Genomic DNA, 25,944 nt, shown 5'->3' with positions numbered 1-25,944 from the left:
GCTCAATCTCTAGCATTACAGACTAAGAAGGATGCGCATTTATCAAAGGTTCTGAACTGGGTGTTAAGGGGATGGCCCAATGGAAAAGTTGATAGTTCAGATCAGTTCTACTCGTATTTTTGTCGGCGACATGAGCTTTCAGCAAACAAAGGAATTCTTGTATGGGGCAACTGGGCTGTAATTCCCGAACCATCTAGACCGGCTTTACTTCAAGCGTTGCATGCTTCACACCCGGGGATTGTAAAAATGAATGCCATGGCTCGAAGCTACATTTGGTGGCCTAATATTGATGCTGAAATAGAGCATGTTGCAATCTCTGTCAGCAAAACCGAAACGAACAGCCTCATACAACTACACACCATTGGGAATCTGCCAGACAACCTTGGTCACGCCTTTATATAGACTTCCCCTTTAATGGGAATACCTTTTTACTAGTCGTGGATTCATTTTCGAAATGGCTAGAAGTCTCTGTTGTGAAATCTACATCATCTGCTGCTGGATTACCCGACGAAATAGTTTCAGATAATGGCACTGCATTCACGTCTGAAGAATTCAGGATCTTTATGAGCAACAACGTGATTCGACACATTCGGTCAGCTCCATTTCATCCTGCCACAAATGGGCAAGCCGAGCGCATGGTACAAAGTACCAAGAATTACCTGAAAAAGTTTGACAGAAATCTTAACATAGATCTCGCACTGGCGCGGTATCTTTTAAGCCAACATACTACCCCTCACTCCACGACAAATCGTTCCCCTGCAGAACTACTATATAACCGAGACCTTAAGTCATATTTCGACAAAATTCAACCCAAGGAAATAACATACGAAAAGGTCTACGACCCAACAAATGATAAGCAGTTTTCTATTGGTACTCCGGTTTGGGTCCGTAACTACGCCCCCGGTCCGAAGTGGATAGAAGGCGAAATTGTGGACCAGACAGGCCCCATTTCATACAATGGTCGTTTACATGATCGCCGTATTATTAAACGTCATTTCGACCAACTTCGCCATCGGGTTCCGCCTGCCGAATGTACTCAAGACACGGAATCAATTGAACTACCTGCTGAAGATGCAGTCTCGATATCTGATGATATACCCGACTATCCTGAATTGTCCCCAGCTCCAGTGACTCCTCGCAGATCGAGTCGGAAAAGACAACCCCCGGAATTCTTTAACCCATCTGGGTGTTAAGGGGTGTTATGTATGTGACCCATCTCTAAGAAGCTGTTATCGTCGCACTGTTGAAAGGTCTGTTAACAGATGTACTCTCAGTCGATCTACTAATTACTTCGGAATAACATCGGACAACATGCTACAACTACGAGGGAACTTCTGCTTTTACAACTACGAGGGACTTCTACTACTGCAACTACTACTACAGCTACGAGGGACTACTACTAAAACTACGAGGACTTCTACTACTGCAACTACTACTACAGCTACTCGGGACTACTACTACAACTACGAGGACTTCAACTACTGCAACTACTACTAGAGCTACGAGGGACTACAACTACTACATATCCCAGATTTGTACTGTACCATTATCTATTAATAAACAATATATATATAAGTTTGCACATACACAAAATTGGCGACGAGGATGGGATATTTTCAAACTTATATATATGTCGTGTACAGTTACAATCGACCAAGCGAAAGCGAACAAAGAGACGCGAAAAACCGCATCCGTGCTGGCGCCAAGTTAAGTGGAATAAAGAAACGGTATTTTTAGTAGTAGTGGGTCAGTTAGAACCATTTGACTTAAATCACCCAAACAAATGGACAACTTACAAGCAGCGTTTTGAGCTGTATCTTCTGGCCAATGACGTTACGGAGGAAGCACGGAAGAAGGCTGCATTGCTTACGCTGGCTGGCGCTCCACTGTTCGAGCTTCTAACGTCATTGGCATCCCCTACTCAGGTGAGTAATTTGAGTTTATCGGAAATATATGAAATACTCAACCAACATTTGTCTCCATGTCAATCGGAAATTGCGGCCTACTACCAATTTCACAAGCGAGACCAACTAATTGATGAATCGGTTGCGAACTACATGGCTGCACTTAGGACTCTCGCTGTCGACTGCAAATTCGGAGCTGCTTTGGAACGCATGTTGCTCGATCGCTTCGTATGTGGAATGAAGGATGAGGGTCTTCAGAAGAGCCTGCTAGCAGAGGCAGATTTAACGATTCAACGCACGATGGAACGCGCCACATCTAGTGAGGCCGCTGCTCACAGCGCTTGGGCCATGCGAAATACAGCTCAGAGCACTGAGTCGATACACGAAGTGCAGACCAACGCGATCCGTCCGATCCAATCAGCAGCACCAGCCATGCGATGGTTGCGGGGGTGCTCACTTGCGGAAACTGTGCCCACATCGGAACACTGTGTGCCATGCCGATCACCGAGCAGGCCATCTTCAACGAGTCTGGCGGACTGTAAGAGACCCGGGTCGTAAAGCATTCAACACATCGAGTGGCCATGCCTCCTACCGAGGACCACACAAGCAAAAGCCGAATGAAGAATACAGTGTCCACAGCATACTACCGTTTGCCCAAAGAAAATCGTTACAATAATTATAAATAAACGAAAATGTCGATTCGAAGTGGATTCGGGGTCTGCGATCACTATGATAGACGAAGCTACGTTTCGTTATATCTGGCCAACTGACAGACCGAATATCCAAGATTGTTCTCTAGAGATTACGTATTACCAGAAAACCCGAATTCCAGTTATTGGCATCGTGGATACATCTGTCTAGTACGATAATAAATACATTCCGAATCTTCCACTGGTTGTTACATCAAGCGGCGGATCGAATTTACTTGGACGCAACTGGTTTATGCCCTTAGGCATCAGCATAGAAGGAATACATGCCATTAACGCTAAAATTAGCATCGAGGCAACTCTGGCGAAGTATAAGGATCTCTTTTCGTCTGAATTAGGCCGTTTTCGGGGGCCACCTGTGTCATTAGAAATCAATTCTGATGCAACACCAGTCCGACTGCCAGCGAGACGCATTCCATTTGCGATTCATGAATTATATGAAGAAGAATTGGACCGTCTGTGCTCCCAAGGAATCCTAGTACCCATTGAATACTCCGACTGGGCGACTCCTACAGTGCCAGTAATTAAAAAGGATGGTACTATTCGCATATGTGGCGACTACAAATCTACAATTAATAGAGTGATTAAGCAACACGGCCATCCAATTCCTGCAATGAATTCATTATTAGCATCAGTTAAAGGAGGATCCATATTTGCGAAAATCGACTTGGCTCAGGGGTACCAACAACTAGTGGTAGATGAGCAGTCTGCGTTGTTGCAAACCATATGTACACACAAAGGTTATTTCAAAGTAACCAGACTGCAATTTGGAATTTTTTCAGCCCCGGGCATATTTCAGAGCTGCATCGAACGTATATTGCAAAACGTTTCTGGTGTTTTACCCTACTTCGATGACATAATTGTTATGGGAAAATCAGAGCAAGAGCTAGCGGTGCGTCTTAATGAGGTGCTTTCAAGTTTTGATAAGGCCGGACTACGCCTACGCAGAGACAAGTGTCAATTTGCAGTTCCGTCAGTAGAATTTTTAGGTTTTAAAATCGATGCACTGGGTATAAGACCGTGTGCCAGTAAGGTCGAAGCTATCAAGTGCGCTCCGGCTCCAAAAGATAAGAAACAATTACAAGCATTCTTGGGACTCATCAATTTTTACCACGCATTCCTGCCACATAAGGCAACCGTTGCTGAACCGCTTCACCGTCTGCTGGATAAAAATGAGCCATGGGTGTGGGCTTATAAACACCAAGATGCCTTCATGAATTTATAACATCTTGTAACTTCACAAAATGTGCTAATGAACTTCGATGGCAAATTGCCAGTATCGTTAACCTGCGATGCATCTCCGTACGGAATTGGAGCGGTGCTGAGCCACAAACTTCAGGATGGATCAGAAAAGCCTAATGCCTTTTATTCTAGAACTCTCTCCAAGACAGAAAGAAACTACTCGCAAATCGACATAGAAGCCGTTGGGCTTATATCAGGCGTTAAAAAATTTCACAATTATCTATATGGCCGTTCGTTTACTCTCGTCACAGATCATCGCCCATTGCTCGGAATATTTACAACGGCCAAGGCAACTCCAAATGTAATTTCCACACAGATGCTTCGAATAGCAATGGGCAACGCCGACATCTTAAGCCCATGCCCATCATTACCACAACAAAGCGAAGGCAACACTACAGAAGAAGTGTTAATGATTGAATGGGCTGGACCACCACTGGTCAGCGCTCAATCTCTAGCATTACAGACTAAGAAGGATGCGCATTTATCAAAGGTTCTGAACTGGCCCAATGGAAAAGTTGATCGTTCAGATCAGCTCTACTCGTATTTTTCTCGCCGACATGAGCTTTCAGCAAACAAAGGAATTCTTGTATGGGGCAACCGGGCTGTGATTCCCGAACCATCTAGACCGGCTTTACTTCAAGCGTTGCATGCTTCACACCCGGGGATTGTAAAAATGAATGCCATGGCTCGAAGCTACATTTGGTGGCCTAATATTGATGCTGAAATAGAGCATGTTGCAATCTCTGTCAGCAAAACCGAAACGAACAGCCTCATACAACTACACACCATTGGGAATCTGCCAGACAACCTTGATCACGCCTTCATATAGATTTCGCTGGCCCCTTTAATGGGAATACCTTTTTACTAGTCGTGGATTCATTTTCGAAATGGCGAGAAGTCTTTGTTGTGAAATCTACATCATCTGCTGCTGGATTACCGGACGAAATAGTGTCAGATAATGGCACTGCATTCACGTCTGAAGAATTCAGGATCTTTATGAGCAACAACGTCATTCGACACATTCGGTCGGCTCCATTTCATCCTGCCACAAATGGGCAAGCCGAGCGCATGGTACAAAGTACCAAGAATTACCTGAAAAAGTTTGACAGAAATCTTAACATAGATCTCGCACTGGTGCGGTATCTTTTTAGCCAACATACTACCCCTCACTCCACGACAAATCGTACCCCTGCAGAACTACTATGTAACCGAGAGCTTAAGTCATATTTCGACAAAATTCAACCCAAGGAAATAACATACGGAAAGGTCTGCGACCCAACAAATGATAAGCAGTTTTCTATTGGTACTCCGGTTTGGGTCCGTAACTACGACCCCGGTCCGAAGTGGATAGAAGGCGAAATTGTGGACCAGACAGGCTCCATTTCATACAATGTTCGTTTACATGATCGCCATCGCGTTCCGCCCGCCGAATGTACTCAAGACACGGAATCAATTGAACTACCTGCTCAAGATGCAGTCTCGATATCTGATGATATACCCGACTGTCCTGAATTGTCCCCAGCTCCAGTGACTCCTCGCAGATCGAGTCGGAAAAGACAAACCCCGGAATTCTTTAACCCATCTGGGTGTTAAGGGGTGTTATGTATGTGACCCATCTCTAAGAAGCTGTTATCGTCGCACTGTTAAAAGGTCTGTTAACAGCTGTACTCTCAGTCGATCTACTAATTACTTCGGAACAACATCGGACAACATGCTACAACTACGAGGGAACTTCTGCTTATACAACTACGAGGACTTCAACTACTGCAACTACTACTAGAGCTACGAGGGACTACAACTACTACATATCCCAGATTTGTACTGTACCATTATCTATTAATAAGCAATATATATATAAGTTTGCACATACACAAAATTGGCGACGAGGATGGGATAATTCGTCAAACTTATATATATGTCGTGTACAGTTACAATCGTCCAAGCGAAAGCGTGCTGGCGGCAAGTTTAGTGGAATAAACAAACGGTATTTTTAGTAGTAGTGGGTAGTAGTGGGTCACCATTTGTGGGTTAGAACCATTTGACTTAAATCACCCAAACATATGGACAACTTACTAGCAGCGTTTTGAGATACAGATACAGATCTTCTGGCCAATGACGTTACGGAGGAAGCACGGAAGAAGGCTGCATTGCTTACGTTGGCTGGCGCTTCACTGTTCGAGCTTCTAACGTCATTGGCATCCCCTAATCAGGTGAGTAATTTGAGTTTATCGGAAATATATGAAATACTCAACCAACATTTGTCTCCATGTCAATCGGAAATTGCGGCCTACTACCAATTTCACAAGCGAGACCAACTAATTGATGAATCGGTTGCGAACTACATGGCTGCACTTAGGACTCTCGCTGTCGACTGCAAATTCGGAGCTGCTTTGGAACGCATGTTGCTCGATCGCTTCGTATGTGGAATGAAGGATGAGGGTCTTCAGAAGAGCCTGCTAGCAGAGGCAGATTTAACGATTCAACGCGCGATGGAACGCGCCACATCTAGTGAGGCCGCTGCTCACAGCGCTTGGGCCATGCGAAATACAGCTGAGAGCACTGAGTCGATACACGAAGTGCAGACCAACGCGATCCGTCCAAGCCGACCCAATCAGCACCACCAGCCATGCGATGGTTGCGGGGGTGCTCACTTGCGGAAACTGTGCCCACATCGGAACACTGTGTGCCATGCCGATCACCGAGCAGGCCATCTTCAACGAGTCTGGCGGACTGTAAGAGACCCGGGTCGTAAAGCATTCAACACATCGAGTGGCCATGCCTCCTACCGAGGACCACACAAGCAAAAGCCGAATGAAGAATACAGTGTCCACAGCATACTACCGTTTGCCCAAAGAAAATCGTTACAATAATTATAAATAAACGAAAATGTCGATTCGAAGTGGATTCGGGGTCTGCGATCACTATGATAGACGAAGCTACGTTTCGTTATATCTGGCCAACTGACAGACCGAATATCCAAGATTGTTCTCTAGAGATTACGTATTACCAGAAAATCCGAATTCCAGTTATTGGCATCGTGGATACATCTGTCTAGTACGATAATAAATACATTCCGAATCTTCCAGTGGTTGTTACATCAAGCGGCGGATCGAATTTACTTGGACGCAACTGGTTTATGCCCTTACGCATCAGCATAGAAGGAATACATGCCATTAACGCTAAAATTAGCATCGAGGCAACTCTGGCGAAGTTTAAGGATCTCCTTTCGTCTGAATTAGGCCGTTTTCGGGGGCCACCTGTGTCATTACAAATCAATACTGATGCAACACCAGTCCGACTGCCAGCGAGACGCATTCCATTTGCAATTCATGAATTATATGAAGAAGAATTAGACCGTCTGTGCTCCCAAGGAATCCTAGTACCCATTGAATACTCCGACTGGGCGACTCCTACAGTGCCAGTAATTAAAAAGGATGGTACTATTCGCATATGTGGCGACTACAAATCTACAATTAATAGAGTGATTAAGCAACACGGCCATCAAATTCCTCCAATGAATTCATTATTAGCATCAGTTAAAGGAGGATCCATATTTGCGAAAATCGACTTGGCTCAGGGGTACCAACAACTAGTGGTAGATGAGCAGTCTGCATTGTTGCAAACCATATGTACACACAAAGGTTATTTCAAAGTAACCAGACTACAATTTGGAATTTTTTCAGCCCCGGGCATATTTCAGAGCTGCATCGAACGTATATTGCAAAACGTTTCTGGTGTTTTACCCTACTTCGATGACATAATTGTTATGGGAAAATCAGAGCAAGAGCTAGCGGTGCGTCTTAATGAGGTGCTTTCAAGTTTTGATAAGGCCGGACTACGCCTACGCAGAGACAAGTGTCAATTTGCAGTTCCGTCAGTAGAATTTTTAGGTTTTAAAATCGATGCACTGGGTATAAGACCGTGTGCCAGTAAGGTCGAAGCTATCAAGTGCGCTCCGGCTCCAAACGATAAGAAACAATTACAAGCATTCTTGGGACTCATCAATTTTTACCACGCATTCCTGCCACATAAGGCAACCGTTGCTGAACCGCTTCACCGTCTGCTGGATAAAAATGAGCCATGGGTGTGGGCTTATAAACACCAAGATGCCTTCATGAATTTAAAACATCTTGTAACTTCACAAAATGTGCTAATGAACTTCGATGGCAAATTGCCAGTATCGTTAACCTGCGATGCATCTCCGTACGGAATTGGAGCGGTGCTGAGCCACAAACTTCAGGATGGATCAGAAAAGCCTAATGCCTTTTATTCTAGAACTCTCTCCAAGACAGAAAGAAACTACTCGCAAATCGACAGAGAAGCCGTTGGGCTTATATCAGGCGTTAAAAAATTTCACAATTATCTATATGGCCGTTCGTTTACTCTCGTCACAGATCATCGCCCATTGCTCGGAATATTTACAACGGCCAGGGCAACTCCAAATGTAATTTCCACACAGATGCTTCGAAGAGCAATATTCTTGAATGCCTATGACCTTACTCTAATTCACAGACCTGGATCAAAAATGGGCAACGCCGACTTCTTAAGCCCATGCCCATTACCACAACAAAGCGAAGGCAACACTACAGAAGAAGTGTTAATGATTGAATGGGCTGGACCACCACTGGTCAGCGCTCAATCTCTAGCATTACAGACTAAGAAGGATGCGCATTTATCAAAGGTTCTGAACTGGGTGTTAAGGGGATGGCCCAATGGAAAAGTTGATAGTTCAGATCAGTTCTACTCGTATTTTTGTCGGCGACATGAGCTTTCAGCAAACAAAGGAATTCTTGTATGGGGCAACTGGGCTGTAATTCCCGAACCATCTAGACCGGCTTTACTTCAAGCGTTGCATGCTTCACACCCGGGGATTGTAAAAATGAATGCCATGGCTCGAAGCTACATTTGGTGGCCTAATATTGATGCTGAAATAGAGCATGTTGCAATCTCTGTCAGCAAAACCGAAACGAACAGCCTCATACAACTACACACCATTGGGAATCTGCCAGACAACCTTGGTCACGCCTTTATATAGACTTCCCCTTTAATGGGAATACCTTTTTACTAGTCGTGGATTCATTTTCGAAATGGCTAGAAGTCTCTGTTGTGAAATCTACATCATCTGCTGCTGGATTACCCGACGAAATAGTTTCAGATAATGGCACTGCATTCACGTCTGAAGAATTCAGGATCTTTATGAGCAACAACGTGATTCGACACATTCGGTCAGCTCCATTTCATCCTGCCACAAATGGGCAAGCCGAGCGCATGGTACAAAGTACCAAGAATTACCTGAAAAAGTTTGACAGAAATCTTAACATAGATCTCGCACTGGCGCGGTATCTTTTAAGCCAACATACTACCCCTCACTCCACGACAAATCGTTCCCCTGCAGAACTACTATATAACCGAGACCTTAAGTCATATTTCGACAAAATTCAACCCAAGGAAATAACATACGAAAAGGTCTACGACCCAACAAATGATAAGCAGTTTTCTATTGGTACTCCGGTTTGGGTCCGTAACTACGCCCCCGGTCCGAAGTGGATAGAAGGCGAAATTGTGGACCAGACAGGCTCCATTTCATACAATGGTCGTTTACATGATCGCCGTATTATTAAACGTCATTTCGACCAACTTCGCCATCGGGTTCCGCCTGCCGAATGTACTCAAGACACGGAATCAATTGAACTACCTGCTGAAGATGCAGTCTCGATATCTGATGATATACCCGACTATCCTGAATTGTCCCCAGCTCCAGTGACTCCTCGCAGATCGAGTCGGAAAAGACAACCCCCGGAATTCTTTAACCCATCTGGGTGTTAAGGGGTGTTATGTATGTGACCCATCTCTAAGAAGCTGTTATCGTCGCACTGTTGAAAGGTCTGTTAACAGATGTACTCTCAGTCGATCTACTAATTACTTCGGAATAACATCGGACAACATGCTACAACTACGAGGGAACTTCTGCTTTTACAACTACGAGGGACTTCTACTACTGCAACTACTACTACAGCTACGAGGGACTACTACTAAAACTACGAGGACTTCTACTACTGCAACTACTACTACAGCTACGCGGGACTACTACTACAACTACGAGGACTTCAACTACTGCAACTACTACTAGAGCTACGAGGGACTACAACTACTACATATCCCAGATTTGTACTGTACCATTATCTATTAATAAACAATATATATATAAGTTTGCACATACACAAAATTGGCGACGAGGATGGGATATTTTCAAACTTATATATATGTCGTGTACAGTTACAATCGACCAAGCGAAAGCGAACAAAGAGACGCGAAAAACCGCATCCGTGCTGGCGCCAAGTTAAGTGGAATAAAGAAACGGTATTTTTAGTAGTAGTGGGTCAGTTAGAACCATTTGACTTAAATCACCCAAACAAATGGACAACTTACGAGCAGCGTTTTGAGCTGTATCTTCTGGCCAATGACGTTACGGAGGAAGCACGGAAGAAGGCTGCATTGCTTACGCTGGCTGGCGCTCCACTGTTCGAGCTTCTAACGTCATTGGCATCCCCTACTCAGGTGAGTAATTTGAGTTTATCGGAAATATATGAAATACTCAACCAACATTTGTCTCCATGTCAATCGGAAATTGCGGCCTACTACCAATTTCACAAGCGAGACCAACTAATTGATGAATCGGTTGCGAACTACATGGCTGCACTTAGGACTCTCGCTGTCGACTGCAAATTCCGAGCTGCTTTGGAACGCATGTTGCTCGATCGCTTCGTATGTGGAATGAAGGATGAGGGTCTTCAGAAGAGCCTGCTAGCAGAGGCAGATTTAACGATTCAACGCACGATGGAACGCGCCACATCTAGTGAGGCCGCTGCTCACAGCGCTTGGGCCATGCGAAATACAGCTGAGAGCACTGAGTCGATACACGAAGTGCAGACCAACGCGATCCGTCCGATCCAATCAGCAGCACCAGCCATGCGATGGTTGCGGGGGTGCTCACTTGCGGAAACTGTGCCCACATCGGAACACTGTGTGCCATGCCGATCACCGAGCAGGCCATCTTCAACGAGTCTGGCGGACTGTAAGAGACCCGGGTCGTAAAGCATTCAACACATCGAGTGGCCATGCCTCCTACCGAGGACCACACAAGCAAAAGCCGAATGAAGAATACAGTGTCCACAGCATACTACCGTTTGCCCAAAGAAAATCGTTACAATAATTATAAATAAACGAAAATGTCGATTCGAAGTGGATTCGGGGTCTGCGATCACTATGATAGACGAAGCTACGTTTCGTTATATCTGGCCAACTGACAGACCGAATATCCAAGATTGTTCTCTAGAGATTACGTATTACCAGAAAACCCGAATTCCAGTTATTGGCATCGTGGATACATCTGTCTAGTACGATAATAAATACATTCCGAATCTTCCACTGGTTGTTACATCAAGCGGCGGATCGAATTTACTTGGACGCAACTGGTTTATGCCCTTAGGCATCAGCATAGAAGGAATACATGCCATTAACGCTAAAATTAGCATCGAGGCAACTCTGGCGAAGTATAAGGATCTCTTTTCGTCTGAATTAGGCCGTTTTCGGGGGCCACCTGTGTCATTAGAAATCAATTCTGATGCAACACCAGTCCGACTGCCAGCGAGACGCATTCCATTTGCGATTCATGAATTATATGAAGAAGAATTGGACCGTCTGTGCTCCCAAGGAATCCTAGTACCCATTGAATACTCCGGCTGGGCGACTCCTACAGTGCCAGTAATTAAAAAGGATGGTACTATTCGCATATGTGGCGACTACAAGTCTACAATTAATAGAGTGATTAAGCAACACGGCCATCAAATTCCTCCAATGAATTCATTATTAGCATCAGTTAAAGGAGGATCCATATTTGCGAAAATCGACTTGGCTCAGGGGTACCAACAACTAGTGGTAGATGAGCAGTCTGCGTTGTTGCAAACCATATGTACACACAAAGGTTATTTCAAAGTAACCAGACTGCAATTTGGAATTTTTTCAGCCCCGGGCATATTTCAGAGCTGCATCGAACGTATATTGCAAAACGTTTCTGGTGTTTTACCCTACTTCGATGACATAATTGTTATGGGAAAATCAGAGCAAGAGCTAGCGGTGCGTCTTAATGAGGTGCTTTCAAGTTTTGATAAGGCCGGACTACGCCTACGCAGAGACAAGTGTCAATTTGCAGTTCCGTCAGTAGAATTTTTAGGTTTTAAAATCGATGCACTGGGTATAAGACCGTGTGCCAGTAAGGTCGAAGCTATCAAGTGCGCTCCGGCTCCAAAAGATAAGAAACAATTACAAGCATTCTTGGGACTCATCAATTTTTACCACGCATTCCTGCCACATAAGGCAACCGTTGCTGAACCGCTTCACCGTCTGCTGGATAAAAATGAGCCATGGGTGTGGGCTTATAAACACCAAGATGCCTTCATGAATTTATAACATCTTGTAACTTCACAAAATGTGCTAATGAACTTCGATGGCAAATTGCCAGTATCGTTAACCTGCGATGCATCTCCGTACGGAATTGGAGCGGTGCTGAGCCACAAACTTCAGGATGGATCAGAAAAGCCTAATGCCTTTTATTCTAGAACTCTCTCCAAGACAGAAAGAAACTACTCGCAAATCGACATAGAAGCCGTTGGGCTTATATCAGGCGTTAAAAAATTTCACAATTATCTATATGGCCGTTCGTTTACTCTCGTCACAGATCATCGCCCATTGCTCGGAATATTTACAACGGCCAAGGCAACTCCAAATGTAATTTCCACACAGATGCTTCGAATAGCAATGGGCAACGCCGACATCTTAAGCCCATGCCCATCATTACCACAACAAAGCGAAGGCAACACTACAGAAGAAGTGTTAATGATTGAATGGGCTGGACCACCACTGGTCAGCGCTCAATCTCTAGCATTACAGACTAAGAAGGATGCGCATTTATCAAAGGTTCTGAACTGGCCCAATGGAAAAGTTGATCGTTCAGATCAGCTCTACTCGTATTTTTCTCGCCGACATGAGCTTTCAGCAAACAAAGGAATTCTTGTATGGGGCAACCGGGCTGTGATTCCCGAACCATCTAGACCGGCTTTACTTCAAGCGTTGCATGCTTCACACCCGGGGATTGTAAAAATGAATGCCATGGCTCGAAGCTACATTTGGTGGCCTAATATTGATGCTGAAATAGAGCATGTTGCAATCTCTGTCAGCAAAACCGAAACGAACAGCCTCATACAACTACACACCATTGGGAATCTGCCAGACAACCTTGATCACGCCTTCATATAGATTTCGCTGGCCCCTTTAATGGGAATACCTTTTTACTAGTCGTGGATTCATTTTCGAAATGGCGAGAAGTCTTTGTTGTGAAATCTACATCATCTGCTGCTGGATTACCGGACGAAATAGTGTCAGATAATGGCACTGCATTCACGTCTGAAGAATTCAGGATCTTTATGAGCAACAACGTCATTCGACACATTCGGTCGGCTCCATTTCATCCTGCCACAAATGGGCAAGCCGAGCTCATGGTACAAAGTACCAAGAATTACCTGAAAAAGTTTGACAGAAATCTTAACATAGATCTCGCACTGGTGCGGTATCTTTTTAGCCAACATACTACCCCTCACTCCACGACAAATCGTACCCCTGCAGAACTACTATGTAACCGAGAGCTTAAGTCATATTTCGACAAAATTCAACCCAAGGAAATAACATACGGAAAGGTCTGCGACCCAACAAATGATAAGCAGTTTTCTATTGGTACTCCGGTTTGGGTCCGTAACTACGACCCCGGTCCGAAGTGGATAGAAGGCGAAATTGTGGACCAGACAGGCTCCATTTCATACAATGTTCGTTTACATGATCGCCATCGCGTTCCGCCCGCCGAATGTACTCAAGACACGGAATCAATTGAACTACCTGCTCAAGATGCAGTCTCGATATCTGATGATATACCCGACTGTCCTGAATTGTCCCCAGCTCCAGTGACTCCTCGCAGATCGAGTCGGAAAAGACAAACCCCGGAATTCTTTAACCCATCTGGGTGTTAAGGGGTGTTATGTATGTGACCCATCTCTAAGAAGCTGTTATCGTCGCACTGTTAAAAGGTCTGTTAACAGCTGTACTCTCAGTCGATCTACTAATTACTTCGGAACAACATCGGACAACATGCTACAACTACGAGGGAACTTCTGCTTATACAACTACGAGGACTTCAACTACTGCAACTACTACTAGAGCTACGAGGGACTACAACTACTACATATCGCAGATTTGTACTGTACCATTATCTATTAATAAGCAATATATATATAAGTTTGCACATACACAAAATTGGCGACGAGGATGGGATAATTCGTCAAACTTATATATATGTCGTGTACAGTTACAATCGTCCAAGCGAAAGCGTGCTGGCGCCAAGTTTAGTGGAATAAACAAACGGTATTTTTAGTAGTAGTGGGTAGTAGTGGGTCACCATTTGTGGGTTAGAACCATTTGACTTAAATCACCCAAACATATGGACAACTTACTAGCAGCGTTTTGAGCTGTATCTTCTGGCCAATGACGTTACGGAGGAAGCACGGAAGAAGGCTGCATTGCTTACGTTGGCTGGCGCTTCACTGTTCGAGATTCTAACGTCATTGGCATCCCCTAATCAGGTGAGTAATTTGAGTTTATCGGAAATATATGAAATACTCAACCAACATTTGTCTCCATGTCAATCGGAAATTGCGGCCTACTACCAATTTCACAAGCGAGACCAACTAATTGATGAATCGGTTGCGAACTACATGGCTGCACTTAGGACTCTCGCTGTCGACTGCAAATTCGGAGCTGCTTTGGAACGCATGTTGCTCGATCGCTTCGTATGTGGAATGAAGGATGAGGGTCTTCAGAAGAGCCTGCTAGCAGAGGCAGATTTAACGATTCAACGCGCGATGGAACGCGCCACATCTAGTGAGGCCGCTGCTCACAGCGCTTGGGCCATGCGAAATACAGCTGAGAGCACTGAGTCGATACACGAAGTGCAGACCAACGCGATCCGTCCAAGCCGACCAATCAGCACCACCAGCCATGCGATGGTTGCGGGGGTGCTCACTTGCGGAAACTGTGCCCACATCGGAACACTGTGTGCCATGCCGATCACCGAGCAGGCCATCTTCAACGAGTCTGGCGGACTGTAAGAGACCCGGGTCGTAAAGCATTCAACACATCGAGTGGCCATGCCTCCTACCGAGGACCACACAAGCAAAAGCCGAATGAAGAATACAGTGTCCACAGCATACTACCGTTTGCCCAAAGAAAATCGTTACAATAATTATAAATAAACGAAAATGTCGATTCGAAGTGGATTCGGGGTCTGCGATCACTATGATAGACGAAGCTACGTTTCGTTATATCTGGCCAACTGACAGACCGAATATCCAAGATTGTTCTCTAGAGATTACGTATTACCAGAAAATCCGAATTCCAGTTATTGGCATCGTGGATACATCTGTCTAGTACGATAATAAATACATTCCGAATCTTCCAGTGGTTGTTACATCAAGCGGCGGATCGAATTTACTTGGACGCAACTGGTTTATGCCCTTACGCATCAGCATAGAAGGAATACATGCCATTAACGCTAAAATTAGCATCGAGGCAACTCTGGCGAAGTATAAGGATCTCCTTTCGTCTGAATTAGGCCGTTTTCGGGGGCCACCTGTGTCATTACAAATCAATACTGATGCAACACCAGTCCGACTGCCAGCGAGACGCATTCCATTTGCAATTCATGAATTATATGAAGAAGAATTAGACCGTCTGTGCTCCCAAGGAATCCTAGTACCCATTGAATACTCCGACTGGGCGACTCCTACAGTGCCAGTAATTAAAAAGGATGGTACTATTCGCATATGTGGCGACTACAAATCTACAATTAATAGAGTGATTAAGCAACACGGCCATCAAATTCCTCCAATGAATTCATTATTAGCATCAGTTAAAGGAGGATCCATATTTGCGAAAATCGACTTGGCTCAGGGGTACCAACAACTAGTGGTAGATGAGCAGTCTGCATTGTTGCAAACCATATGTACACACAAAGGTTATTTCAAAGTAACCAGACTACAATTTGGAATTTTTTCAGCCCCGGGCATATTTCAGAGCTGCATCGAACGTATATTGCAAAACGTTTCTGGTGTTTTACCCTACTTCGATGACATAATTGTTATGGGAAAATCAGAGCAAGAGCTAGCGGTGCGTCTTAATGAGGTGCTTTCAAGTTTTGATAAGGCCGGACTACGCCTACGCAGAGACAAGTGTCAATTTGCAGTTCCGTCAGTAGAATTTTTAGGTTTTAAAATCGATGCACTGGGTATAAGACCGTGTGCCAGTAAGGTCGAAGCTATCAAGTGCGCTCCGGCTCCAAACGATAAGAAACAATTACAAGCATTCTTGGGACTCATCAATTTTTACCACGCATTCCTGCCACATAAGGCAACCGTTGCTGAACCGCTTCACCGTCTGCTGGATAAAAATGAGCCATGGGTGTGGGCTTATAAACACCAAGATGCCTTCATGAATTTAAAACATCTTGTAACTTCACAAAATGTGCTAATGAACTTCGATGGCAAATTGCCAGTATCGTTAACCTGCGATGCATCTCCGTACGGAATTGGAGCGGTGCTGAGCCACAAACTTCAGGATGGATCAGAAAAGCCTAATGCCTTTTATTCTAGAACTCTCTCCAAGACAGAAAGAAACTACTCGCAAATCGACAGAGAAGCCGTTGGGCTTATATCAGGCGTTAAAAAATTTCACAATTATCTATATGGCCGTTCGTTTACTCTCGTCACAGATCATCGCCCATTGCTCGGAATATTTACAACGGCCAGGGCAACTCCAAATAAAATTTCCACACAGATGCTTCGAAGAGCAATATTCTTGAATGCCTATGACCTTACTCTAATTCACAGACCTGGATCAAAAATGGGCAACGCCGACTTCTTAAGCCCATGCCCATTACCACAACAAAGCGAAGGCAACACTACAGAAGAAGTGTTAATGATTGAATGGGCTGGACCACCACTGGTCAGCGCTCAATCTCTAGCATTACAGACTAAGAAGGATGCGCATTTATCAAAGGTTCTGAACTGGGTGTTAAGGGGATGGCCCAATGGAAAAGTTGATAGTTCAGATCAGTTCTACTCGTATTTTTGTCGGCGACATGAGCTTTCAGCAAACAAAGGAATTCTTGTATGGGGCAACTGGGCTGTAATTCCCGAACCATCTAGACCGGCTTTACTTCAAGCGTTGCATGCTTCACACCCGGGGATTGTAAAAATGAATGCCATGGCTCGAAGCTACATTTGGTGGCCTAATATTGATGCTGAAATAGAGCATGTTGCAATCTCTGTCAGCAAAACCGAAACGAACAGCCTCATACAACTACACACCATTGGGAATCTGCCAGACAACCTTGGTCACGCCTTTATATAGACTTCCCCTTTAATGGGAATACCTTTTTACTAGTCGTGGATTCATTTTCGAAATGGCTAGAAGTCTCTGTTGTGAAATCTACATCATCTGCTGCTGGATTACCCGACGAAATAGTTTCAGATAATGGCACTGCATTCACGTCTGAAGAATTCAGGATCTTTATGAGCAACAACGTGATTCGACACATTCGGTCAGCTCCATTTCATCCTGCCACAAATGGGCAAGCCGAGCGCATGGTACAAAGTACCAAGAATTACCTGAAAAAGTTTGACAGAAATCTTAACATAGATCTCGCACTGGCGCGGTATCTTTTAAGCCAACATACTACCCCTCACTCCACGACAAATCGTTCCCCTACAGAACTACTATATAACCGAGACCTTAAGTCATATTTCGACAAAATTCAACCCAAGGAAATAACATACGAAAAGGTCTACGACCCAACAAATGATAAGCAGTTTTCTATTGGTACTCCGGTTTGGGTCCGTAACTACGCCCCCGGTCCGAAATGGATAGAAGGCGAAATTGTGGACCAGACAGGCCCCATTTCATACAATGGTCGTTTACATGATCGCCGTATTATTAAACGTCATTTCGACCAACTTCGCCATCGGGTTCCGCCTGCCGAATGTACTCAAGACACGGAATCAATTGAACTACCTGCTGAAGATGCAGTCTCGATATCTGATGATATACCCGACTATCCTGAATTGTCCCCAGCTCCAGTGACTCCTCGCAGATCGAGTCGGAAAAGACAACCCCCGGAATTCTTTAACCCATCTGGGTGTTAAGGGGTGTTATGTATGTGACCCATCTCTAAGAAGCTGTTATCGTCGCACTGTTGAAAGGTCTGTTAACAGATGTACTCTCAGTCGATCTACTAATTACTTCGGAATAACATCGGACAACATGCTACAACTACGAGGGAACTTCTGCTTTTACAACTACGAGGGACTTCTACTACTGCAACTACTACTACAGCTACGAGGGACTACTACTAAAACTACGAGGACTTCTACTACTGCAACTACTACTACAGCTACGCGGGACTACTACTACAACTACGAGGACTTCAACTACTGCAACTACTACTAGAGCTACGAGGGACTACAACTACTACATATCCCAGATTTGTACTGTACCATTATCTATTAATAAACAATATATATATAAGTTTGCACATACACAAAATTGGCGACGAGGATGGGATATTTTCAAACTTATATATATGTCGTGTACAGTTACAATCGACCAAGCGAAAGCGAACAAAGAGACGCGAAAAACCGCATCCGTGCTGGCGCCAAGTTAAGTGGAATAAAGAAACGGTATTTTTAGTAGTAGTGGGTCAGTTAGAACCATTTGACTTAAATCACCCAAACAAATGGACAACTTACAAGCAGCGTTTTGAGCTGTATCTTCTGGCCAATGACGTTACGGAGGAAGCACGGAAGAAGGCTGCATTGCTTACGCTGGCTGGCGCTCCACTGTTCGAGCTTCTAACGTCATTGGCATCCCCTACTCAGGTGAGTAATTTGAGTTTATCGGAAATATATGAAATACTCAACCAACATTTGTCTCCATGTCAATCGGAAATTGCGGCCTACTACCAATTTCACAAGCGAGACCAACTAATTGATGAATCGGTTGCGAACTACATGGCTGCACTTAGGACTCTCGCTGTCGACTGCAAATTCGGAGCTGCTTTGGAACGCATGTTGCTCGATCGCTTCGTATGTGGAATGAAGGATGAGGGTCTTCAGAAGAGCCTGCTAGCAGAGGCAGATTTAACGATTCAACGCACGATGGAACGCGCCACATCTAGTGAGGCCGCTGCTCACAGCGCTTGGGCCATGCGAAATACAGCTGAGAGCACTGAGTCGATACACGAAGTGCAGACCAACGCGATCCGTCCGATCCAATCAGCAGCACCAGCCATGCGATGGTTGCGGGGGTGCTCACTTGCGGAAACTGTGCCCACATCGGAACACTGTGTGCCATGCCGATCACCGAGCAGGCCATCTTCAACGAGTCTGGCGGACTGTAAGAGACCCGGGTCGTAAAGCATTCAACACATCGAGTGGCCATGCCTCCTACCGAGGACCACACAAGCAAAAGCCGAATGAAGAATACAGTGTCCACAGCATACTACCGTTTGCCCAAAGAAAATCGTTACAATAATTATAAATAAACGAAAATGTCGATTCGAAGTGGATTCGGGGTCTGCGATCACTATGATAGACGAAGCTACGTTTCGTTATATCTGGCCAACTGACAGACCGAATATCCAAGATTGTTCTCTAGAGATTACGTATTACCAGAAAACCCGAATTCCAGTTATTGGCATCGTGGATACATCTGTCTAGTACGATAATAAATACATTCCGAATCTTCCACTGGTTGTTACATCAAGCGGCGGATCGAATTTACTTGGACGCAACTGGTTTATGCCCTTAGGCATCAGCATAGAAGGAATACATGCCATTAACGCTAAAATTAGCATCGAGGCAACTCTGGCGAAGTATAAGGATCTCTTTTCGTCTGAATTAGGCCGTTTTCGGGGGCCACCTGTGTCATTAGAAATCAATTCTGATGCAACACCAGTCCGACTGCCAGCGAGACGCATTCCATTTGCGATTCATGAATTATATGAAGAAGAATTGGACCATCTGTGCTCCCAAGGAATCCTAGTACCCATTGAATACTCCGACTGGGCGACTCCTACAGTGCCAGTAATTAAAAAGGATGGTACTATTCGCATATGTGGCGACTACAAGTCTACAATTAATAGAGTGATTAAGCAACACGGCCATCAAATTCCTCCAATGAATTCATTATTAGCATCAGTTAAAGGAGGATCCATATTTGCGAAAATCGACTTGGCTCAGGGGTACCAACAACTAGTGGTAGATGAGCAGTCTGCGTTGTTGCAAACCATATGTACACACAAAGGTTATTTCAAAGTAACCAGACTGCAATTTGGAATTTTTTCAGCCCCGGGCATATTTCAGAGCTGCATCGAACGTATATTGCAAAACGTTTCTGGTGTTTTACCCTACTTCGATGACATAATTGTTATGGGAAAATCAGAGCAAGAGCTAGCGGTGCGTCTTAATGAGGTGCTTTCAAGTTTTGATAAGGCCGGACTACGCCTACGCAGAGACAAGTGTCAATTTGCAGTTCCGTCAGTAGAATTTTTAGGTTTTAAAATCGATGCACTGGGTATAAGACCGTGTGCCAGTAAGGTCGAAGCTATCAAGTGCGCTCCGGCTCCAAAAGATAAGAAACAATTACAAGCATTCTTGGGACTCATCAATTTTTACCACGCATTCCTGCCACATAAGGCAACCGTTGCTGAACCGCTTCACCGTCTGCTGGATAAAAATGAGCCATGGGTGTGGGCTTATAAACACCAAGATGCCTTCATGAATTTATAACATCTTGTAACTTCACAAAATGTGCTAATGAACTTCGATGGCAAATTGCCAGTATCGTTAACCTGCGATGCATCTCCGTACGGAATTGGAGCGGTGCTGAGCCACAAACTTCAGGATGGATCAGAAAAGCCTAATGCCTTTTATTCTAGAACTCTCTCCAAGACAGAAAGAAACTACTCGCAAATCGACATAGAAGCCGTTGGGCTTATATCAGGCGTTAAAAAATTTCACAATTATCTATATGGTCGTTCGTTTACTCTCGTCACAGATCATCGCCCATTGCTCGGAATATTTACAACGGCCAAGGTAACTCCAAATGTAATTTCCACACAGATGCTTCGAATAGCAATGGGCAACGCCGACATCTTAAGCCCATGCCCATCATTACCACAACAAAGCGAAGGCAACACTACAGAAGAAGTGTTAATGATTGAATGGGCTGGACCACCACTGGTCAGCGCTCAATCTCTAGCATTACAGACTAAGAAGGATGCGCATTTATCAAAGGTTCTGAACTGGCCCAATGGAAAAGTTGATCGTTCAGATCAGCTCTACTCGTATTTTTCTCGCCGACATGAGCTTTCAGCAAACAAAGGAATTCTTGTATGGGGCAACCGGGCTGTGATTCCCGAACCATCTAGACCGGCTTTACTTCAAGCGTTGCATGCTTCACACCCGGGGATTGTAAAAATGAATGCCATGGCTCGAAGCTACATTTGGTGGCCTAATATTGATGCTGAAATAGAGCATGTTGCAATCTCTGTCAGCAAAACCGAAACGAACAGCCTCATACAACTACACACCATTGGGAATCTGCCAGACAACCTTGATCACGCCTTCATATAGATTTCGCTGGCCCCTTTAATGGGAATACCTTTTTACTAGTCGTGGATTCATTTTCGAAATGGCGAGAAGTCTTTGTTGTGAAATCTACATCATCTGCTGCTGGATTACCGGACGAAATAGTGTCAGATAATGGCACTGCATTCACGTCTGAAGAATTCAGGATCTTTATGAGCAACAACGTCATTCGACACATTCGGTCGGCTCCATTTCATCCTGCCACAAATGGGCAAGCCGAGCGCATGGTACAAAGTACCAAGAATTACCTGAAAAAGTTTGACAGAAATCTTAACATAGATCTCGCACTGGTGCGGTATCTTTTTAGCCAACATACTACCCCTCACTCCACGACAAATCGTACCCCTGCAGAACTACTATGTAACCGAGAGCTTAAGTCATATTTCGACAAAATTCAACCCAAGGAAATAACATACGGAAAGGTCTGCGACCCAACAAATGATAAGCAGTTTTCTATTGGTACTCCGGTTTGGGTCCGTAACTACGACCCCGGTCCGAAGTGGATAGAAGGCGAAATTGTGGACCAGACAGGCTCCATTTCATACAATGTTCGTTTACATGATCGCCATCGCGTTCCGCCCGCCGAATGTACTCAAGACACGGAATCAATTGAACTACCTGCTCAAGATGCAGTCTCGATATCTGATGATATACCCGACTGTCCTGAATTGTCCCCAGCTCCAGTGACTCCTCGCAGATCGAGTCGGAAAAGACAAACCCCGGAATTCTTTAACCCATCTGGGTGTTAAGGGGTGTTATGTATGTGACCCATCTCTAAGAAGCTGTTATCGTCGCACTGTTAAAAGGTCTGTTAACAGCTGTACTCTCAGTCGATCTACTAATTACTTCGGAACAACATCGGACAACATGCTACAACTACGAGGGAACTTCTGCTTATACAACTACGAGGACTTCAACTACTGCAACTACTACTAGAGCTACGAGGGACTACAACTACTACATATCCCAGATTTGTACTGTACCATTATCTATTAATAAGCAATATATATATAAGTTTGCACATACACAAAATTGGCGACGAGGATGGGATAATTCGTCAAACTTATATATATGTCGTGTACAGTTACAATCGTCCAAGCGAAAGCGTGCTGGCGCCAAGTTTAGTGGAATAAAGAAACGGTATTTTTAGTAGTAGTGGGTAGTAGTGGGTCACCATTTGTGGGTTAGAACCATTTGACTTAAATCACCCAAACATATGGACAACTTACTAGCAGCGTTTTGAGCTGTATCTTCTGGCCAATGACGTTACGGAGGAAGCACGGAAGAAGGCTGCATTGCTTACGTTGGCTGGCGCTTCACTGTTCGAGATTCTAACGTCATTGGCATCCCCTAATCAGGTGAGTAATTTAAGTTTATCGGAAATATATGAAATACTCAACCAACATTTGTCTCCATGTCAATCGGAAATTGCGGCCTACTACCAATTTCACAAGCGAGACCAACTAATTGATGAATCGGTTGCGAACAACATGGCTGCACTTAGGACTCTCGCTGTCGACTGCAAATTCCGAGCTGCTTTGGAACGCATGTTGCATGATCGCTTCGTTTGCGGAATGAAGGATGAGGGTCTTCAGAAGAGCCTGCTAGCAGAGGCAGATTTAACGATTCAACGCGCGATGAAACGCGCCACATCTAGTGAGGCCGCTGCTTACAGCGCTTGGGCCATGCGAAATACAGCTGAGAGCACTGAGTCGATACACGAAGTGCAGACCAACGCGATCCGTCCAAGCCGACCCAATCAGCACCACCAGCCATGCGATGGTTGCGGGGGTGCTCACTTGCGGAAACTGTGCCCACATCGGAACACTATGTGCCATGCCTATCACCGAGCAGGCCATCTTCAACGAGTCTGGCGGACTGTAAGAGACCCGGGTCGTAAAGCATTCAACACATCGAGTGGCCATGCCTCCTACCGAGGACCACACAAGCAAAAGCCGAATGAAGAATATAGTGTCCACAGCATACTACCATTGATTTGCCCAAAGAAAATCGTTACAATAATTATAAATAAACGAAAATGTCGATTCGAAGTGGATTCGGGGTCTGCGATCACTACGATAGACGAAGCTACGTTTCGTTATATCTGGCCAACGGACAGACCGAATATCCAAGATTGTTCCCTAGAGTTTACGTATTACCAGAAAACCCGAATTCCAGTTATTGGCATCGTGGATACATCTGTCCAGTACGATAATAAATACATTCCGAATCTTCCACTGGTTGTTACATCAAGCGGCGGATCGAATTTACTTGGACGCAACTGGTTTATGGTTTTACAAATCAATACTGATGCAACACCAGTCCGACTGCCAGCGAGACGCATTCCATTTGCAATTTATGAATTATATGAAGAAGAATTAGACCGTCTGTGCTCCCAAGGAATCCTAGTACCCATTGAATACAGAGACAAGTGTCAATTTGGAGTTCCGTCAGTAGAATTTTTAGGTTTTAAAATCGATGCACTGGGTATAAGACCGTGTGCCAGTAAGGTCGAAGCTATCAAGTGCGCTCCGGCTCCAAAAGATAAGAAACAATTACAAGCATTCTTGGGAATCATTAATTTTTACCACGTATTCCTGCCACATAAGGCAACCCTTGCTGAACCGCTTCACCGTAAGCTAGATAAAAATGCGCCATGGGTGTGGGCCCATAAACACCAAGATGCCTTCATGAATTTAAAAAATCTTATAACTTCACAAAATGTGCTAATGCGCTTCGATGGCAAATTGCCAGTATCGTTAACCTGAGATGTATCTCCGTACGGAATTGGAGCGGTGCTGAGCCACAAACTTCAGGATGGATCAGAAAAGCCTAATGCCTTTTATTCTAGAACTCTCTCCAAGACAGAAAGAAACTACTCGCAAATCGACATAGAAGCCGTTGGGCTTATATCAGGCGTTAAAAAATTTCACAATTATCTATATGGCCGTTCGTTTACTCTCGTCACAGATCATCGCCCATTGCTCGGAATATTTACAACGGCCAAGGCAACTCCAAATGTAATTTCCACACAGATGCTTCGAAGAGCAATATTCTTGAATGCCTATGACCTTACACTAATTCACAGACCTGGACCAAAAATGGGCAACGCCGACTTCTTAAGCCCATGCCCATTACCACAACAAAGCGAAGGCAACACTACAGAAGAAGTGTTAATGATTGAATGGGCTGGAACACCACTGGTCAGCGCTCAATCTCTAGCATTACAGACTAAGAAGGATTCGCATTCATCAAAGGTTCTGAACTGGGTGTTAAGGGGATGGCCCAATGGAAAAGTTGATCGTTCAGATCAGCTCTACTCGTATTTTTCTCGCCGACATGAGCTTTCAGCAAACAAAGGAATTCTTGTATGGGGCAACCGGGCTGTGATTCCCGACCGGCTTTACTTCAAGCGTTGCATGCTTCACACCCAGGGATTGTAAAAATGAATGCCATGGCTCGAAGCTACATTTGGTGGCCTAATATTGATGCTGAAACGGAGCTACTTGTGAAACGTTGCAATCTCTGTCAGCAAAAACGAAACGAACAGCCTCATACAACTACACACCATTGGGAATCTGCCAAACAACCTTGGTCACGCCTTCATATAGATTTCGCTGGCCCCTTTAATGGGAATACCTTTTTACTAGTCGTGGATTCATTTTCGAAATGGCTAGAAGTCTCTGTTGTGAAATCTACATCATCTGCTGCTGGTCATAAGCAATTCAACTGCCGCCGTGTACAGACGTGTTTTTTAATGCACTCCGCAAAAATGGAGTGTAAAAAAAAAAAAGACCGCGTTTGCAAAAATTTGTGTAGGGCTCTCAGTCGCCTCAGAGACGCCTATTTACAATCATAAATACTAAGTTGCAACAACAAAGTGGTAATTTTTACAAAATCCACCAATTCGGTCCCAAGCTCTCTCGATCCCCACCAGCAACAGCTACAAGAACTAATTGTACAACAACAACGTGAGCGTCGACTCTCGGTCCAACGCAACAACGCGTACTTTTCGGTGGTGTCGCCGACCCCACCGAATGCTAACGTAAGCAATAACACCGAAAGTGCCAGCCACTCAGCAACTAACAGCAACTAACAGCAACTTACCGTGGAGAGAGCAGTGTGCTTCTCCATCAATATCGATAACTGGGTCACCGATTGCACCGACCAGCACCGTCAGCTCGTTGACAGCAACTACTGCAACGTCTGCCGAAGTATTGACCTGCGTCAAGCCGACAACGACAAGTCGCCCAGAGTCAGCTACAATAGTAAACCCAACGACTT

At 44.7% G+C, this 25,944-nt stretch overlaps 2 protein-coding genes across 2 annotated transcripts; both read left to right on the top strand.

The window, feature by feature from the left end:
- Positions 1–1,841: 1,841 nt before the first annotated feature.
- On the top strand, positions 1,842–9,427 carry LOC124461548 (uncharacterized protein K02A2.6-like). Its single transcript, XM_047013056.1, has 3 exons — positions 1,842–1,925; positions 4,105–4,343; positions 8,535–9,427. Exons 2-3 carry the CDS (start codon positions 4,170–4,172, stop codon positions 8,886–8,888), a joined length of 528 nt encoding a protein of 175 aa, XP_046869012.1. The 5' UTR covers positions 1,842–1,925; positions 4,105–4,169; the 3' UTR covers positions 8,889–9,427.
- A 9,455-nt stretch (positions 9,428–18,882) lies between these two features.
- On the top strand, positions 18,883–25,103 carry LOC111519675. The gene is made up of 2 exons (XM_023181493.2): positions 18,883–21,306; positions 24,918–25,103. The coding sequence occupies exons 1-2, from the start codon at positions 20,827–20,829 to the stop codon at positions 25,101–25,103; spliced, it is 666 nt and encodes a 221-aa protein (XP_023037261.2). The 5' UTR covers positions 18,883–20,826.
- Positions 25,104–25,944: the final 841 nt, after the last annotated feature.

The sequence above is a fragment of the Drosophila willistoni genome, unplaced genomic scaffold, assembly GCF_018902025.1.
Source record: "Drosophila willistoni isolate 14030-0811.24 unplaced genomic scaffold, UCI_dwil_1.1 Seg531, whole genome shotgun sequence".
In the NCBI taxonomy this organism is placed as follows: Eukaryota; Metazoa; Arthropoda; class Insecta; order Diptera; family Drosophilidae; genus Drosophila; species Drosophila willistoni.
This window is presented reverse-complemented; position numbering and strand designations above follow the sequence as displayed.

Bases quoted from the DNA above. Each gene is read 5' to 3' on its own strand.
- LOC124461548 (XM_047013056.1), top strand. From the start codon at position 4,170: ATGCTTCGAATAGCAATGGGCAACGCCGACATCTTAAGCCCATGCCCA. The intron at 4,344-8,534 runs GTTCTGAACTGG...CATTTATCAAAG, and splicing joins AGGATGCGCATTTATCAAAG to GTTCTGAACTGGGTGTTAAG.
- LOC111519675 (XM_023181493.2), top strand. From the start codon at position 20,827: ATGAACTTCGATGGCAAATTGCCAGTATCGTTAACCTGCGATGCATCT. The intron at 21,307-24,917 runs GTTCTGAACTGG...CATTCATCAAAG, and splicing joins AGGATGCGCATTTATCAAAG to GTTCTGAACTGGGTGTTAAG.